The 17,128-nt window shown below is 70.3% G+C and overlaps 2 protein-coding genes across 2 annotated transcripts in view; both read right to left on the bottom strand.

The window, feature by feature from the left end:
* Positions 1-9,427, bottom strand: part of LOC119095142 (caskin-2) — a gene marked incomplete at its 3' end in the record, with an annotated part of 47,308 nt that extends 37,881 nt beyond the window's left edge. Inside the window, exon 1 of the mRNA XM_037218024.1 lies at positions 9,323-9,427. Coding sequence (XP_037073919.1) covers positions 9,323-9,365 — 43 coding nt within the window. The remainder of the gene's footprint in view (positions 1-9,322) is intronic.
* Positions 9,428-9,583: 156 nt separating this feature from the next.
* On the bottom strand, positions 9,584-11,899 carry LOC119095140 (uncharacterized). Its single transcript, XM_037218023.1, has 3 exons — positions 11,821-11,899; positions 9,670-10,027; positions 9,584-9,608 (listed from the first exon to the last, which is right to left on the bottom strand). The coding sequence occupies exons 2-3, from the start codon at positions 10,002-10,004 to the stop codon at positions 9,584-9,586; spliced, it is 360 nt and encodes a 119-aa protein (XP_037073918.1). The 5' UTR covers positions 10,005-10,027; positions 11,821-11,899.
* Positions 11,900-17,128: the final 5,229 nt, after the last annotated feature.

The raw sequence follows: 17,128 nt of genomic DNA, 5'->3' as shown, positions 1-17,128 counted from the left end.
TCAATCGCGCCGGGCCCAGGCCGCGGCCCCGGAGGTCGACCACGGCCGGCGCCACGCTCCCGGCTACCGTGACGCAAGCCCGGTCCCAGACGACCTGTGTCGCGACTCGCAGCCGTCCCGGCGGCAGCGGCCGAGCGCCGAAGGCAGGCGGGCGCTGTCGGGCCTCGGTCAGAGCGGTCACGCTGTCCAACTGGACACATCGAGCCGCGCCGCCATGCGGCGGCGCCTGAGCTCGGCCGGTCCACCTCGCCCGCCGTGTCTGGGGCTGTGCCTCCGGTCGGGGCGACCGGCCGGAGTCGCACGTCGTGCCGCCGGAGGTCCGGCCGGCGCGGCGCCGCTGCCCGCCGTCAGGAGCGCAGCGCACGACCCCAGCCTCGACAGGCCGCGGTCGCGTCCCGACATCGCCCCGGCTGGCCCGGCGCTGCCCGGCAGTTGCGCGTGCCTCGCCGGTGGACAAACAAGACGCGCCACCTGATATATCACCGGTGTTTGCATGTATTTACACGCACAGTCACTGATGTATAGTCTCCAGCATCGCCCCGCACTGGGCGGAGAAAGGCCCGGCCCGCTTCATTGAGACCGCGACAAAAAGCGAGACGCCCAAGGAGACCGCTTGGGATGAATAATACAGCCGAAGGGTCGCCTGAAGCTTTAATGAAGCCATAACTCGGCAGAAATCATCTTCGGAATGTGCAACAGTGGTGCGAGACACGCATACAAAGTTCGTAGAGAGGCTTTACAGGGAGCGTGATGTCTGTGGCGTAACACGCGAGCAATGCGCATCAAAATCAACTGCCGACAGTGGAGTCCCACTCTCCGGTACACGCCAGTGCTGCACCTGTGCGTTCAAACCTGACCGGTGTGTGCTATCGGTAAACGTCGCGCCCCATTTAAAAGCTTCGAACATCAAACAACCGACGCCCGCCAAGTCACGAGCGCGATCAGGAATCGCAGATTCGATCCTGCACTTGCTCGCCTCCACGGACAGGCTGCAAGCTATCACGCCTTCGCGAGAAAAAGCGAGCCGGTACCCGTCCAGGCGGCGGCGGCGACATTCCGGACCACCATGTTTGTTCATGGTCAACGTGCAGCCGAACACTGATATCTATCTGAACGACCCGCTCGCGGCGGACGTGCCTGCGCTGCGCTCTGAAGCACGCCGACCGCACTCCGCTGCATCCATACTGAACGCCACCTCGCCCGCCACCAGGACCTCAACGCGGAAGCTCTCTGAAGGCGCACGTCACGCGCGTCGCCGCCGGCGCCGCGTCCGGGGCGGCGGCCCGCCCCGCCGGACTCGGGGACGGGCCGCGGCGATGTTCCGGTAATCGGCCGCCGTCGCCGCGGCTGATGAGCCCGGGCCGGGCTGACCGATCTTCCGCCGGCAGCAGACTGCAGACTGCAGACTGCAGACTGCGGACTGCGGACTGCAGACTGCCGCTGGGACGGACTGAAGGACCGGACTGACGGACACGTTCGCGCGCCGCTCGGACACCGCCGCCGCTCGGACACCACCACCGCCTGAACACCACCGCCGCTCCGGACCCGCCGCCTTCCTCTCCGGTGAAGTCCGCCGAGCCGCCCCACCGCAGCGGGCCCAGGATGGCATCTCCGTCCTCCGCCGCCCGGAGCCCTGCGCTCGGCCGGAGCACAGGCCGCCTCGGCGGCGTGCCTCCCCCGAGACGGCTCCACGCTCCCGTATAAATCGAATGCAATGCAATATCGTCGGCGCGCCGCATGGGCACCGGCCGGTTACCGACCGGCGGCAGCCGCCGCTGAGCGGAGCTGCGAGCTGCCGATCCGAGACAGACCGGCCGGCCCGGCGTCTCCGCCGCGCAGGCGCTGCTGGCGTCGCCCCGGAACGCTGGCGTCGCCCCGGACCGTCGCTCCGGAACGCTGACGTCGCTCCGGACCGTCGCTCCGGAACGATGGCGTCGCTCTGAACCACCGCTCCGGACCGCCGCTCCGGACCGCCGGCGCCTCCTCGCCATGGTGGCGAGGCCGATCCACAGCCAGTGCGCGTGACGGGCGCTCCCTCCAGCGGTCCTCACTCGGAGGCAGCTGTGTGGCGCAGTTTGGAAACCAACGGCCATCTGAAGACGGCAGGGGGAGGGCTGAGGAATGGCCTTCCCCACCCCGACCAGCGCCAATATCCACTGTCCAGCGAGCGCGGCGAATCCCCGCCTCCGGGAGTGCCATGAATCCTGCTCCCGACGAGCGCGGCGACTCCTGAGCCGCCAGCGGCGACCGGCGGCGGGCCCGGCCGCCGCTGGTCCAATCGGCTAATGCCGACCGACCGGCCCTACAGCCGAGCCATGCCACACGGCGGCAGTAACTCTCCGCCGCCGCCCTGTCTGCCGGCTCGCTTGTTAACTTAATTAACGGGCCGTGGCGACTGCGACGGGCTGCGTGCCGTCCGACCGGCGCTGCCCCTTCGTGACCCGGGCGGCCGCCGCGGCCGGGGTGAGTCAGGACGTGGGGCAACAGCGCCCTGACCACACCCTTCCAGGAGGGACGACCGGGCGACAGCCGGGATCCACACACAAACACACAGACACGCGGACACACGGACACACCATCGCGGGGTCCGCACAGACGCACACCACCCGACGGACAGGCCACGCAACAACGCGTCTGAAATGGCGAGTGGGCCACACAACATGACAGCAGCCCGGCGCGGGCTGGCCAGGAGGCGCTGCCAGACGTCACCGGCGCAGCCGGCCCGCTCGGCTCCGCTCCAGGCGGACTCCTCCCGAGCGCGGCGAGCGGGCGAGGCGAGGCGGACTCCTCACGAGCCCGGCGAGGCTGTCACCGGTCCGACCCGGATGAGCTGGCCGGCGGAGGGCGGCGACAGGAGGGGCGCGTGCCGCGGCGGCGGCGGTGACGCGCCGGCAACGGACGGGCGGCGGTCGACGGCTGGGACAGCCCTCGACGTCGGTCGGGCACGGCACACATCGCGGCCGACATTCTGACGCCAGAGGCGCGCCCAGGCACGCCGCTGGGGAGGCAGCGCCCAAGATGGCGACCGTTAAGCGTCCTGTGGTGGACAGAAGCCGTCTGCCGCCACAGCACACCCACGCGTCGGGGTACACGCACAAGCTCTGGGGCGGATTCGGCTTTCCGCCGCGTCCCTCCCGCTGCGCGCGCCCGTGCGGCGGACAGGCGACGGACGCCGGCGGACAGACGCCGACGGACGGCGGCCACTTCATTCCACTAACGAGACGTCGACGACAAACACCGGCAGTGACGCGGCGGGGAGGGCCGGGCAGCCGCGCCGCGTCCCCCGCCCCGGAAAAAAAAATCGGGCCGCCTCCCACGCCACGCCCGCGTTTCAGTGCGGGCGCACTCGGGGAATGCTGGCGTGCTGGCCGTCCTCAGGCGAGGACCACCTGTGGTGCGGCGCAATGGTCGGTATCAAGTTCGCCAGCCGGACCCCGTCCAACGAGGAAAACGCCTGGGCGCGCAGCCGGGCCGCCGCGTCCGACGAACGCGCCGCAGAAATCGTCAGTGGAACCGGTTACATGCGCTGGACGACGGACACGATAAAGCGACACGCAGATTGACATGACAAGCCGATGATGGACGACGCTCTTCTCCAATGAGCAGAAGTGATCGAGTGCGGGGAGCTGACGCCGGACAGACCTCTCCAGGCGGGCTTTTAAAAAAACCGTACATCTAGCGCCGGCTACCGATCCGTTACCGTCGGCCGCAGACGCCGGCGGCATCTGATGCTCCGGACCGGCGGCACGGGTGGCCGGACTGACACGGGTGGCCGCCGGCCCGGCACGGATGGCCGGATCGGCACAGGTGACCGGATCGACACCTGATGCTCCGGATCGGCGTGGCCGCCGGACAGGCACCCGCGCCGCCTGTCTCCGCCGTGCCGCCGGAGCGAGCGGCGGTGGAGGCGGCACTAAATCACCGCCAGCCAGCGTCCGGCTGTCGGAGGCAGCCCGGCCGCGCCGCATGCCCCCCCCCCCCCCCCCACCCAAGACGACTGGCCGAGCAGGCAGGGCAGGCAGGACAGGCCGAGCAGGCAGGGCCGGCAGAGCAGGCCAGCAGGCCGAGCGGGTAGGGGCAGGTAGGGCCGACAGGGCAGGCCGAGCGGGTAGGGCAGGTAGGGCCAAGCAGGGCCGCCGGGTGGCGTCCCCCGCGCCGATCGTGCGGCGTCCTCCAGATGGCGTGTCCGGCCGAGCGCACGCTCAGGTGAATCAGCCGGCCGCCAGGGACGGGTCCGGGCCCACACGCCGCGGGCGCGCGCATGGCACCGCCGCACAAGGACGGGAGGACCGGCTCGGCGACGGCCGGCCCCGCAACCGGCTCCCGCAGCCGCCGCTGGACCACGCGCTCCCCCAGCCCGGACGCCGGACCGGACCGGACCGGACCGGACTCGTGTGCGGCCGGGCGGCGTGCCTGCGGCGGCGGCAGACCACGTACCTCGCCGCAGATGATCGGCGCACGGCGGCGGCTCAAGGCCACCCGGCAGGACAGGCCCTGCCCGCGGCCGGCGGCCGGTCCAGCGACCGCACACAGAGCTGGCGGACACCGGTCACGTGTGAAGATAAGCCACCCGCCTGGGCAGCACGCAGTAACTACGCGCCGAGGCTGGGAACGAGATGCACTGGCGCCTGTTCTGGGGCCAGCTGAGAGGGACGGAGCGCGCCAGCCTCGGCCGCCCTCGCTGCGCCGCGTGCCCGGCGGCGTCGCTGCCGACTGCGGCGGCCGGCCGGCGGCGACCGGCCCGGCCCCTAACGAGCCACGCGAGACGGTACACGGCTGCCGCCGGTCTGACGAGCAATTCAAGGGATCGGAGGCCAGCGTGGCCTCTGAAGGCCTCTAAGGCCTCTGAAGGACTCTCAGGGCCAGGAGGCCTCTGAATCAGCCCGGCACCGGGCGGACTGAGGGTCCGGCGCGGGGCCCTCCCGCCGCCCGCTGCCCGCTGCCTCCCGGCGGCGCCTCCCCCGCCTGACACACGACACCCGCGCGCCGGCGGCCGGCCGAGCGCCGGAGACAGGGGACTCGGCGGAGCCCTCGGACCGCCGCCGGCCAGGGGACGTCCGGGGGCCGCCGACAGATGCGGGCATTAGAGCCCGGCCAGCGCGCGCAGGAGCACCGCGAGGACAAACATCGCGAACCACAGCCCCCGGCTCGGCGTAACGACCATCTGAGAGACATCTTGATTTATTTTAATAGCACGCACCCATGCGGCTGAGGAAAAACACGCACGGTGTCGGCCGGCTACGCCCCTGATGCGCGCAGATAGTAAACTATGACGGCAGAGGAGTGAGCTGCGCCGCCTGCGTCCAGCTTCCAGGCCGCGGCGGGCCGGGCCGGCGCCCGAGGACGCACGCCGCCGTCCGCGCCTGTTGCCAGCGGCCTCTCCATCATCTCGCGTCCCGGCACGTCCCCAGCCGGCGGCCGCGCCCGTCCCCAGCCAGCCTAGCAAGGTCACGGCGCCCGGTCGGCGCCAGTCACGACTTTTAAATGGAAAAACGCCCACTCGCAATCGCCGCGCCATCTGCCGGTCGGCGGGCGTCGGACATGACGGCTCGCGGCCTCCGACGCGGCCCGGCGAGCTGGGGGAAGCGAGCGGGGACGCAGCCATGGCTGGGGGATACAGGTGCTCCCCTGGATTAGATCTCCCCTCCCCCTCCTCTTCCAATGAATGTCCGTATCGTGCGGAGCACCTCCCTTTAAACGACCGACCTTGGTTACGTGCCTGCCGCAAGTCTTCTGCGCTGTTCCGTCACATCCAAGACCATACTCCTCCCCCCCGCCCGAGCCTGGAAGTCATCACCGGTGCAGGGCGGCCGCTGGCGAAGCGGCGCAGATCCGTGGCATGGCGCGGTTCCGATTGCTCTGTGTACACAACGAGCCTGCTGCCCCGGCGCCGCGCCAAACTAGGCCAGATGAATGGACACGATGGGGCCGAGGACGGTGCGATGGCAGCAGCCCGTGGACTTCGAACAGAGATGACACGGCGCACTGCTGACGCGTGCGCTCTCAACCCGAAGAGCGTGCGCTCTCAATCTGTCGGCTCTGCTCCCGAGGCGAGAATGGGCGCAGCACAATCTGCTGCTGTTTGACAGCCTTACAGACAGATTCAACGTCGGCAAGTGGCGCCAAGCCGAGACGTATTTCTTGCCACGAAACATCCACTGGCACATGATCAGACTACCCCGCTGGGCGGGAGCTATTACAATTTTTCCCACACGGGTATTCAGCGCGGCAATGCCACTTACGCTGATAAACCGCGACCAATGCTGTTCCGAGCGCATTCCTCGTCGGACCGCGCACTGCTCCAGCGCACAAAAACAAAGCGCCGCCGGTCACATTGTTTGTGAAAGCCGCTGGCCGCCGGCGGCGGCCTCCGTCGGATCAGGTTAATAACGGGGAGCGCCGCCGGCCGGGCGGACGACGCGCTGCCTCGCGGCGCCGCTCCCGGCCGGGCTCGGCGCCGTTGCCGGCGCCGGATCACCGTCAGCTCCCGCCCGGCCCGTCAGCGCCGCCGCTGACGCTGATGGACCCGCCCGGCCGCCGCGCACAGCGTGGCGTGACACGCCGCGTCTCGTGCAGCCGTGCCGGACGGGCCGGAGCTGGCGCGCCACCGACGCTGGGGTCTCTCCGTGCTGCGGTGCCGACGGAGGCGGGAACTGCTGCGGTCCTCGGCACCGGCCAGCCGGCGGCGCCCGGTCCGCGGCCGAGGCGCAGGCCGGCGCCGGCCGACGCATCGCTCCAGGATGTCGTCCGGTCCTGCGACAAACCCGTCCGGCCGCCGCCGCGCAGCAAGGACCGGCCTTGGCCGCGGCCCTACACGCCACTGGATCAGGCGCCTGCGACGACACAGCGCGCCGGCGCGGCACGCAGGGGCGCCACTGCGCTCGGTACTGCACCGCACCATGCCGCGGGCTGGTGCGCAGGCGGCGGCCGTCCCCCACCGGCACCCCAGCGCAGGGCGATCCCCCGGCGGCACCCCAGCGCAGGGCGATCCCCCGCCGGCACCCCAGCGCAGGGCGATCCCCCGCCGGCACCCCAGCGCAGGGCGATCCCCCGCCGGCACCCCAGCGCAGGGCGATCCCCCGGCGGCACCCCAGCGCAGGGCGATCCCCCGCCGGCACCCCAGCGCAGGGCGATCCCCCGGCGGTGCTCCGGCGGCGCCGCGCCAGGCTGGGCTGACCGAGCGGCGGCGATCGGTCAGGCGACGTCAGCGCCCATCGGCGCCGCCACGACACGCTTCTGCCGTGCCGCTCCGCCAGAGAGCCCGTACATTTGGTTACTTAACGTGGAGCGTGCAACTGAGACGGCCGGCTCGCCTATAATCCTATCTAACGAAGCGAGGTGGGCGCGGCATCGGACCGACGGCAAACCTGTAATCCGCCAATCGAAGCGCCGCTACCTTCCGAGAAAATCGCATGCAACACCAAAGCCAATTTCCCCACCAACCCGCCCGCGCCCCCAGTCAAAGTGCCATATTTATACGTTCACACCAATCTGCACACACACAGACAGTAATCCCTTTCTTTCGGGAGAGGCAAACAAGGTCAGGATCTGCCGGAACAGGCTGACGCTGGCCAGCCAGCCACGCACCGCCAGACCGACACAGAGCCGCGGAGCTGGGACGGCGGTCAGCGCGGTCCACAGCGAGCGCCCGCCGGGCAGCGCCGCACTCGTACCGATAATCCACCCGCGAGACAGATAAATGGACCAGATGCAGCAGCTAATCTCTGCGCCTCGCGCTGACCTCACAGACACGTGACCCCGCCCCCCCCCCCTCCCCGCCGGAGGGGGCCAGGGGCGCCGGCCGCGAGAGGACAGGTCACCGCGCGGCACCCCGGCCGGGTCTGGACGCTCGCCGCCTCTCCCGCCGGACGACCGCAGACCCGCCTTGCCGGCCAGACAGCGCGGTCGCCGTGCCTCACTGCAAGCCGATCCTCTTTCGGGACAGGAAGGCGGAATATTTCAGATTCGAAGATCGTATCTCGATGCGCTGTTCGGTCGCTGCACGTTGCACGTTGCCAAACAATCCATACGTGGCCTGACGTTTCAGGTTTTTGGGGGAGACCGGATCTCCTCCGGCCGGCCACCCGCCACTGCAACCCGCCACAGCTCCGGACGGGTCAGCCACCGCCGCCGGCACGTGTCGCGCTCGCGCTGGTGACGTCCCACGACCGGCCTGCATTCAAGCATGTCGCTCCAACACGGCCATGCGGGCGCTGCTGGCTGACACCCGCCGACAAGTGCAGAGATTAGCTGAGGACATGTGTGGGGGTCGAGCAGAAGTGTGCCAGCCATGCAGCTCTGCAGGGCGCTGTCCGGACTGGCGCCCAAACGAAGGAGTGCTGTCCTGGCTGTTGGGCACCTCGGCCTGCACGTTCCCAAACCTCGCCGGGCAGTGTGCTGTCCGCCCGGAACACCGAGCCGCCTCGGCCGACAGCCCCGTGTGCGGGCTCTGTGAACGGGCTGTTTGCATGAGACGGTCCACGCCTCACGGCCTCCGGCCTCCGGCCACGCAAGACGGCTTCCCAGCGTAGCCGCAGCAGCCCTGCAGGGCGAGACGCGACGCTGCCGCCGCCGGTGGTGTGCGTCCCCACCGCAGCCGGTGGAGTGCGTCCCCACCGCCATTGGCGGAGTGCGTCCCCACCACCGCCGGCGGAGTGCGTCGGCGGCACGTCGCCCACTCGGCTGCTGACTTTGGCAGTCCTCGCCAGCGGTCGCTGTTGACCCGGCGCCGTTATCAGCCGCGCTGCTATCAGCGGTGCCAGATAGCAGCTCCGGCCAAGCGGCGCCGTGTTTGGCTACGTGCCGCGGCGCGCTGGCGGCGCGGTGCGTGACCCCTGATCGGGAGCCACCCTCCTCCGCCTGCTCCTGATGACCCGTGTAATGGAGCCGCGCCGACCGCGCCCGGCGCGCGAGGAGCCGCCCACGGAGCGCGCGGCCGCCGACGCGTTCGCACGCGCGGATTCGCCGGCGCCAAGGTTGGGCGGGGCGCGGTACGCAGGAGACGAGCGGCGTGTGGCGCCGCCCGCCTGCACGGCTGCAGCCGGCGGCGAGCATGTCCGCCGCCGGCTGCACGGCTCTGCACGACGACGACGTCCATCGCGCCCCCGATAGGCCCTTTCCCGCAACAGCTGTCACGATTACCGAACGATATCACCAGACGGTCGGGCGCGATGGTCCCGCCTCTCGCGCCGATAGCTGCGTGTTTTGCAACGCCTCGAGCGCGGTCGCTGCCGCCGCTCTCACGCTGCTCAGATGTCCGGCGACGCCGCCTTCCCGGTTCGGCCGAGCTCGAGCGCGTCCCAGACGCTTGTTTCACACCTACCTTGCTTGAGCAGGTTCCTCCAGCTGCCGCTGAGGGCGCGCATACTGCGCCGTAGCGAGTGACGCCGCTCGCGGTCGTCGGCGCGACCGGCGCCGCCGCGCAGGGGCGGCCGGCCCAGCTCCAGGCCCAGGCCGGCCGCCGCCGCCGCCGGCAGCGGCTGGCACACGTCGGTGAAGCTCTGGCTGCGCACCATCCAGACGTGGGCGCGGCCGGGCTGGCGCGGCCGCCGCTCCAGGCTGCAGTAGTGCGGCAGCGCCGTGCTCAGCGAGCGCCGGTACAGCCGCTGCTGTGTCACGCTGGGCGGCGGCGGCAGCGACGCCGGCGCCGGCAGCACGCCGGCCGCCGACGGCACCGGCGCCGACGTCAGGCTCTCCGTCAGCGACGCCGACTTGGGCAGCAAAGGGCGAGGCGCGGCCGACGCCGGCACGCGGAACTCTGGCACCGGCTCCAGACGCTCGCACAGCAGCTCGGCACGGCCCACGTAGTTGCAGCTGTCGATGGTGCGGCCCGTCTGGCCCAGCGACATTTCCGTCAGCTTCTGCTCCACCTCCGCCTCGTAGTCGGCTTCCAGCACCGGCATGGCCGGGATCTTCAGCTCGCTGAAGCTGTACGTGCTGAAGCGCTTGTTGGACGCCTCCAACGCGGGCTCAGCGGCGGCCTTCTTTTTCCTCTTGAGCGACATGGCGACGGTCGCCGGCGGTCTCTCTGTTGAAGCGTAGCGCGCTGCTAGCGTTTGGTCCCCCCCTTCAGGGCGCCACCACGCGTCCTGACTCCTGACCCGTCCGTCCTGACCCCAGCTCAGGCCAGATTTACCTCGCCCCTCCCCAGCTCCAACTGAGCCGAGACGCGATATGACGCCGCCACGGACGGAGAGGCGAGCCCTAACGCGATGACGACACCGCTCGATCAAATTGAAACAGCAATGGCGTCAAGGGCGAATCGCTGAAACGCTGATCACGACAACCCCCGCCGGGCGGACGTGGCAGCTTGAGGTCCGCGCCCGCGCGTTTACACCCCCTCCCCTCGCTGAGTACAGTGCCGACGCCGGGTGGTGGTGGGTGCGGGGACCAAACGCTAGCAGGGCGTGCGGCAGCAGCCGCCGTTGTCGTCCATCTTCCCCTCCCTCCGCTGGGCGCGTCCGACCGCGGCGACAGTCGCCCCGCACCATCGCCGCCCCTCCCGCGCCGCCGCCCCGACCGCTCAGCGCGCGGCGACCTGACGCCGATGAAAGCACTCATAATTACGGTGGTAAGCGACCGGCCATAACTCATCGGGTGCCCGCATTGACAGCGCGCTGGAGCTTTCGACATCGGGCCCGCGCGGGGCGGCGGCGAGCGGCCAGACGCGCGACGCGGAGCTGACCCGCCTCGCACGTACCCGCGGCGCGCCACCGGGCCCCGCGGCGCGCCACGAGACCCCGCGGCGCGCCATCAGACCCCGCCGCCGGCGACCGGCGCCCGCGCGCGCCTCCGCGGATTTAGATCGGCTCATTTGCGCAGGCAGGTCGCGCGCCGCGCCGCCAGTGTCGGCGCATAAATACCCCGGCCGAGCCCGGCGGCCCCGCCCGAGGCGATATTGGATCCGGGTCGCGGCGAGCTGACCTCGGGGCGTACCGGCGAGCGCGGCCGAGCACGGCCGAGCACGGCGCGCCGACCGCGCGCGCCGGGCGTCGCGCGGCTCTCGGGAGCGGCCGCACGTGCCCGTGCAACGGTGCTGATCCGCGCGCGAGATAATTTATGGAAGAGATGGATATCGGGGTGAGTAACCGACGCCCGGGGCCCCGCGCGGCACGGATCTGCTATGCAGAGTGAAATGGCCGGTATACTCCGGCCTGAGCAGAGCCTAACGGGCGCCGGTGGCGCTGCGACGAGCGAGCGCAGACCGCCGGACGAGCGGCGCGGCGCCCGCTCGCCGTGAGCCGTCTTAGCGGCCGCTGGGTGCGGCGGGCGACGCACACTGTCCGGCTCAGCTGGCTCGTCGAGGCTGGCTGAGCGGCCGCGCGGAGGGCACAGCGCTCCCCGGATGGCGTTCCGGGCGAGACGTCGCTCGTCCAACTAGAACCAGGCCGGTCGCACAACGAATACGAAACGAGACGCCCGCGCGCCGATCGGGCCGACGCCGCTCGCGCGTCCCCGCCGCCCGACCCGGCGGCCGGCGCCGCGGCGGTCGCTGACCATCAGCACCCGGTCGTCCACTGCGCGCAGGCCCACCACGTGCCGCGCGCACGCGTCTCCCGCCGTCCCGCGGACAGACGCCTCCCGCGGACCCGCGTATCACCGTCCGCCACCTTCAGTCCGCGCGGCGACGCTGCCGGCCGCCCGACACGGCACGCGAGGCGAACACCGCGGCCGCGGCCGGCCGACGCCGACCGGCGTCCGCGCCGGATCCACAGGTGAGCGGGCCGGCGGCGTCCGGTGACCAGCACCGTCGCCCTCGGCGCACGTCCGCGCACGCGCCCCGCGCCGTTCACGCACTGCCCGCACCGCCGCAACACTCACTGTTCGGGTGTCTGGCACCCGCCGGCTGCACCGCCCGCCTCCTCACGCAGGCGGCGGTGCACTCGCCGGCGTACGCGTCAGCGCCCGGCTCACTAGCGCCACCCCACTCCGGCGGCCGCCGCGCCAACTAACGGGGCCGCGGGCGGCGCGGGCGCTGCGTGCGGAGACGGAGGGGAGGGGAGGGGCGACACGCGGGCGGGGGAGGGGGAGCGGGCGCCCGGCTCCTTCTGTTCGGGTTCCGGACGATAACAATCAGTCACTGGCCGACACCCCAGAGCCCGCGGCCTGAGCGTCCAAACCGCCCGTAAGGAGGAGGGCCATGTTGTTTTTCTCGACACCACCCGTGTCCCAGAACGGTTGCTTTGTTTCAAACTGGTGCACCGGTGTTCCCAGAGCCCCAGGCAAACCCCGCCGATCCGTAGGCGGGGTGCCTTCTCCGCTCCGCCCGCGGTCCGTGACGGACCGCGTTCCGTCCGGGTCGCCGGGGTCGGACCGCTCCCTCGATTCTCCGCGCCTGTCGCCGGCCCCGCCGGCCGACGGCGGCCAGGGAAGCGAGCGAGCGTGATCCGTCAGTCAACGGCGGCGCGGCGCCGGCCGTATCAATGCCCGGCTGCAGGTGGCGGCTCGGCTCCCCGGCAGCGGGGCCCATTGAGTGCCGCCGCCCGTCACGCTCCTCTCAAAAGAGCAGCAGCGCGGCGGCCCCTGCGGACCGCCGTCACCAGTCATCGAGGCATCGCCGCTCCCCCGGCAGCCGAGCGTGCCCCGCGGCGTCCCCTGCGAGCTCTCTCCGGCTCTGTTTGCACACCGTCCGCTGGGATGTGCGGCCGGGATCGGGTACACGGGCGGCGTGTAGCGGCCGCCGCGGCGTGTCGGCCAGCGAGCACCGTCCATCGGTCAGCTACTGGTGCTGCCGCTGCCGCCGCTGCCGCTGCTGCTGCTGCTGCTGCTGCTGCTGCTGCTGCTGCTGCTGCTGTTGCTGCCGGCCTTGTGACGCGCAGGACGGCCCGCCCCGCCGGCGACACACTCACATATCCCCCCCCCCTCCCCCCGATCCAAAACTGGCTATTCCTGTCGTCGGCGAGCGGGCTTTCGATGGTGTCAGACGCGCAGGTGGTGGAGGGCCAGGGCAGGAGCGGACCATTGTCCATCCTGTCCCATCGCCAAAACCACACGCTCCTGTTTCGACTTTCTGGAGAGCGGAGGGGAGGCGACGCGTACGTCTGTAAGGCAACCACGTGCGGGGTCGCCAATGCTGATGGTAATGTTCTTGATCGTCTCGCCGTCCCTGGACTGACCTCTGAGGGGTGCCGACCGAGCCGCGAGTCCGGCCAGCCTAGCTCTTCCCACCGCCCACCTGAGGCCAGTCAGGGAGGAACAGCTCGCCACCGGCTGACCCGCGGCGGACCGCCACTTTGGGTGTCACGGCGGCAACTGATGACACCATCATTTATGCAGTTACCGTATCAGACAGCTGAGAGTTCTCACCATTCATCAGACGAGACGACACGGCCAGCGAGCCGCCATGTTCATGACCCACATGTCAGCCAGACGCCAACTAGTTCAGGGACAAGCAAACTTGAGCGGCCATCTGGCCACAGGCCGACGTGACGAAAGCCTTCTGGCTCCGACGCTCATGACGGCCGCGTAATGGTCCGACACGATGGAAGAAGAGCCTGCACTCAGCGGGTGGGCGGCGGCGGACGACGGTGGTGACGAGCGCGCCGCCTCCCGCGGCGGGGGGACGCCACCCGTCCGCAGCTCGCGCTCCAGGGTCAGGTCATGCGTCCCCCGGGGCGGACCGAGGCGAGACGCACCCGCGCTCGTCAACTCCGGGCGGGTCAGTCAGGTGGCACGCACCGCTCTCCTGGACCTCATCCGCTAAACTCACAGCTGCCCACGCAGCTCTGTCGAGGTCCCCCGACCATTCAGCGCCCAATGGGATAAACAAGAGCAACAGCACGGCGGCGCCCCCGGTCCGGCCCGGCCCGGCCGAGCCCGGTGCCATCCTGCTCCGCGGCCACCGCCCCGGCCGGCCTGCGCGGCCGACCGCAGCCGCCGTGCAGGACGTTCCCACGCGCGGCAAGCACGCCACACCCGGCGCGGCCAGCTGTCGCCGGGGCCGTGTGTACCGAGCCGCTGCAGAGGCCGCGGCCGGCCGGCGGGAGGGCACGAGGACCGCTCTGGCTGACGGCTGACGGCTGGCTGGCGGCCCGCCGCTGCCCAGACCGCCGCGCCAGTGGCCGCCATTATCGATCGCGTGACGCCTCAGTTCTGTCGGCATGCCGGTGCAAGTACGCCGTGTGCCAATGCCGCGTACGAATGCAGTCATGCGCAATAAGCGAGCCGGCCGCATGAGAAGCAGCGCCGTTCGGCCCGTGGCGCGCGCGGCCGCCGGCGCCGCCCCGAATGGCCTGCAACTCTGCAAACTGCACTGCCCCACCACTTACCCACAGAGCAGTATTCCGTGCGCACCCGACGGCCCGTCATTTGGCATCGCAAGCCGACCCGGGCGGCGGCGGCGGACTAGGTGATCGCTGCCTGGACCGAGGCCGAGGCGGCGGCGGCAGCCTGGGCGGTCGGGGCCTGGACCGAGGCCGAGGCGGCGGCGGCGCCGGGGCGGTCCTCCGCCGGGGCGGGCACGGCGCTGCCGCCCGTGACCCGAGCAGGACGGACAGCGGTCAGAGCGGGCGCCAGGACCGGGCTCGGCGGCAGGCACCCGGCTGAGCCCAGGCGGCCTTCGCTTGATCAGTCGGTGAGACTCCAGTGAACAGAGTGGTGCCGCCACAGAGAAAACTGATGGGGCCTCCCCCTCGACGTGGTCTTCAGGGCACACTGGCGGATTCGGGGTCCGCCTGACCTGACCTGACCTGCCGCCGGTGACGTCAGGCCAGGCCCCACCCTAAGCGATCGCGCCAATCCCGTAAGTTCAGACCTCGCCAGGCCGGCAGGCAAGCCCACGGGTCGCTCTCCGTCCACAACAAGTCGCGGCAGTAGCGACACACCACCGGCACCCAGCAGCCGGCCGCCTGCTGTACGTGTTCTGCATTGTCATGCACAGGTTTCCATGCTGCAGCGTTCATTCATCGTCGTTACCATAACGTGTTCTTTTGCAAGACGAGACGTCCAAATACAAGCTGCGAGCTATGCACTAATCCACCGCGTACAAGTTTACCATGGAATACACTGTCACCACCAGGATTCAGCAACAGCGGCCGCCGGGGCCTGGCGTGGGTCAGCCCGGTCAGGGCGGGCCGGCCAGGTCCGCATGCCTGTCGCCGGCGGAGCCGCCGGACGCCACCCCGGGCGGGCCGCCCGCAGCCGCACAGAGACGCTGCCAGCCCTTGCGTGGCGCCGCACGCGCGAGCAGCGATTGTCCCAGTTCCAAAGTACGCGGAACATTGGCAAGGCGAGCGAGGCGAGGCGGCGCGAACCGACCGGGACAACGGTCACGCCGCATTGCGCCGGCGGCGCCGACAAAGCGCCCCGGGACGTTCCGACTGCGGCTTCCGTCGGGTCGGAACTGAGACGCCACGGCCCGCTGGGTGGCGAGGACATCGCGGCCAGCGCCGGCTCTGGCCCTCGGCCCGGGGCCGTCTGCCGGCCGGTCAGCCGAGGCCGCTCGACGGCGTCCGGGCTTCGACCGGGCTGCAGCCTCAGAGACGGCGCTGGTCCGACCGTCCCGCCGCGGCCCGCAACGGCGGGGGCACGCCTGCGGAGAATAACCAACCGGTGTTTGCTGCCGAGGGCGATACTATCGCCGCGGGTTCTGGACGAAATGGCCGGAGCGACAGCGGGCCTTGATAAAAACGGGCCCTCTCGCTCTCGCGCGCCGTAAGCGTGTTTACCTACGCCCTGCCACGGTTATGGAAGTTCATTACGGTGTCCGTTAGCCAGGGCCTCAGCCACGGGCCTGTCTGCACCGGTGTTCTCGGTGGACGGTCTGGCTGGATCGAGGCATCCCTGGACTCGCGATGGACGCGTCCCTGGACTCGTGATAGGCCGCCGCCATATGGCCCGTCGCGGCAGCTCTGGCGTTCGCTCGTCTTCCGACCTTCGCCACAGCCGCGCCTCCGGACAGCGTCACGTCCTGTCCCGTTAGAGCTGGGGGGGGGGGGGGGGCACCGCTGCACGGCCTGGCCTCCGGAGCCACCCACCATGCTGGTCCGAGAGGGCCACCCACACAGCGCAGCACGTCCGACTCACAGCTGCCGTGCGGGAGGGCAGGATGCGAATTCGACCACGTCCCACAGACGGCGGCGCACGTAAATCGACACGCGGCCGGGAACAGACTCCCAGAGGACACATCAGTCCGAAGCCGACGAGTGACAGACGTCTCACAAGCCACGCGTGAAGGTTCGACGAGCGGCAGACGTCCGCGACCGGCCGACACCGTCCGGTACGACAGACACTGTGCAGACGCCCAGAACAGACGCAACGCGTGCTACGCAGACATCATAAACACCTAGCACATGTCCAACACGCTTTCAAAATGTATTCCGATCGGTTTCCTGGTGTGGCACCGGCGAGAGTGACCGTTACGTAACGCTCGTTACTTCCAGTGTTGGCCGACAGACCAGGTGTGGCCACTCACTCGGGTTTGCCAGACACATTTGCCCCGCTATTTCGTCAGACCGGATCCATGAATGGTCTGCCCGCGCCGTGGAGTGACGGCGTGACATGACATGACACAGCTTCGAGGCGTCGGCGCGACCTGCTCCGTCCGTGTGCCGGCTCGCCGCTGCACGTCGGGTCAGGACGAACAGTGCGCTCCCTGGGACCCGAACCCAGGGGCCAGGGTCAATGGGAACCGGGTCCCCGGGGCAAAGGCACGGCAACAACAGACCGTTCGCACGATGGCGACACGCAGACATTCGACTGCCTGGGCGAGGATCGATCAGCCACGCTGAGGGACCCGTCCTCCACAGATCGTGTTGACCAGCCCGGGCCCTCGGGGCAGGTCACCGGCTGACCCCGCGCCGTCTGGTTCTCAGGGCGCGTTGCCAGCCGACCCCGCGCCGTCGGGCCCTCGGGGTGCGTCACCAGCTGGCCCTGAGCGCGCCGCTGTCGACACCCAGCCGCCTGCAGCGGTGTGCTGGCGCTCGCTGCCCCAGACTCAGCGGGTGGGTGAGAGTGAAGCCCCAGACGATTACGGCTACGGACAGAAGACGAGCGACTTTGGCGGCGGATGGTGACTAACTTCCTTCGGCTTTCAGCTCGCTGCTCCGTGTTTTCCAGTCCTGTAATCTGTTCACGTAGCGACTAGCCGTGCCAGCTTGAGGTAAAAAGCGCTCGTAAGACGTGGCCGAAT

The sequence above is a fragment of the Pollicipes pollicipes genome, unplaced genomic scaffold (genome assembly GCF_011947565.3).
Source record: "Pollicipes pollicipes isolate AB1234 unplaced genomic scaffold, Ppol_2.1 Scaffold_4219;HRSCAF=4965_pilon_pilon_pilon, whole genome shotgun sequence".
Classification (NCBI taxonomy): Eukaryota; Metazoa; Arthropoda; class Thecostraca; order Pollicipedomorpha; family Pollicipedidae; genus Pollicipes; species Pollicipes pollicipes.
Note: the sequence above shows the minus strand (reverse complement) of the source record. Positions and strands in the feature narration are given on the sequence as shown.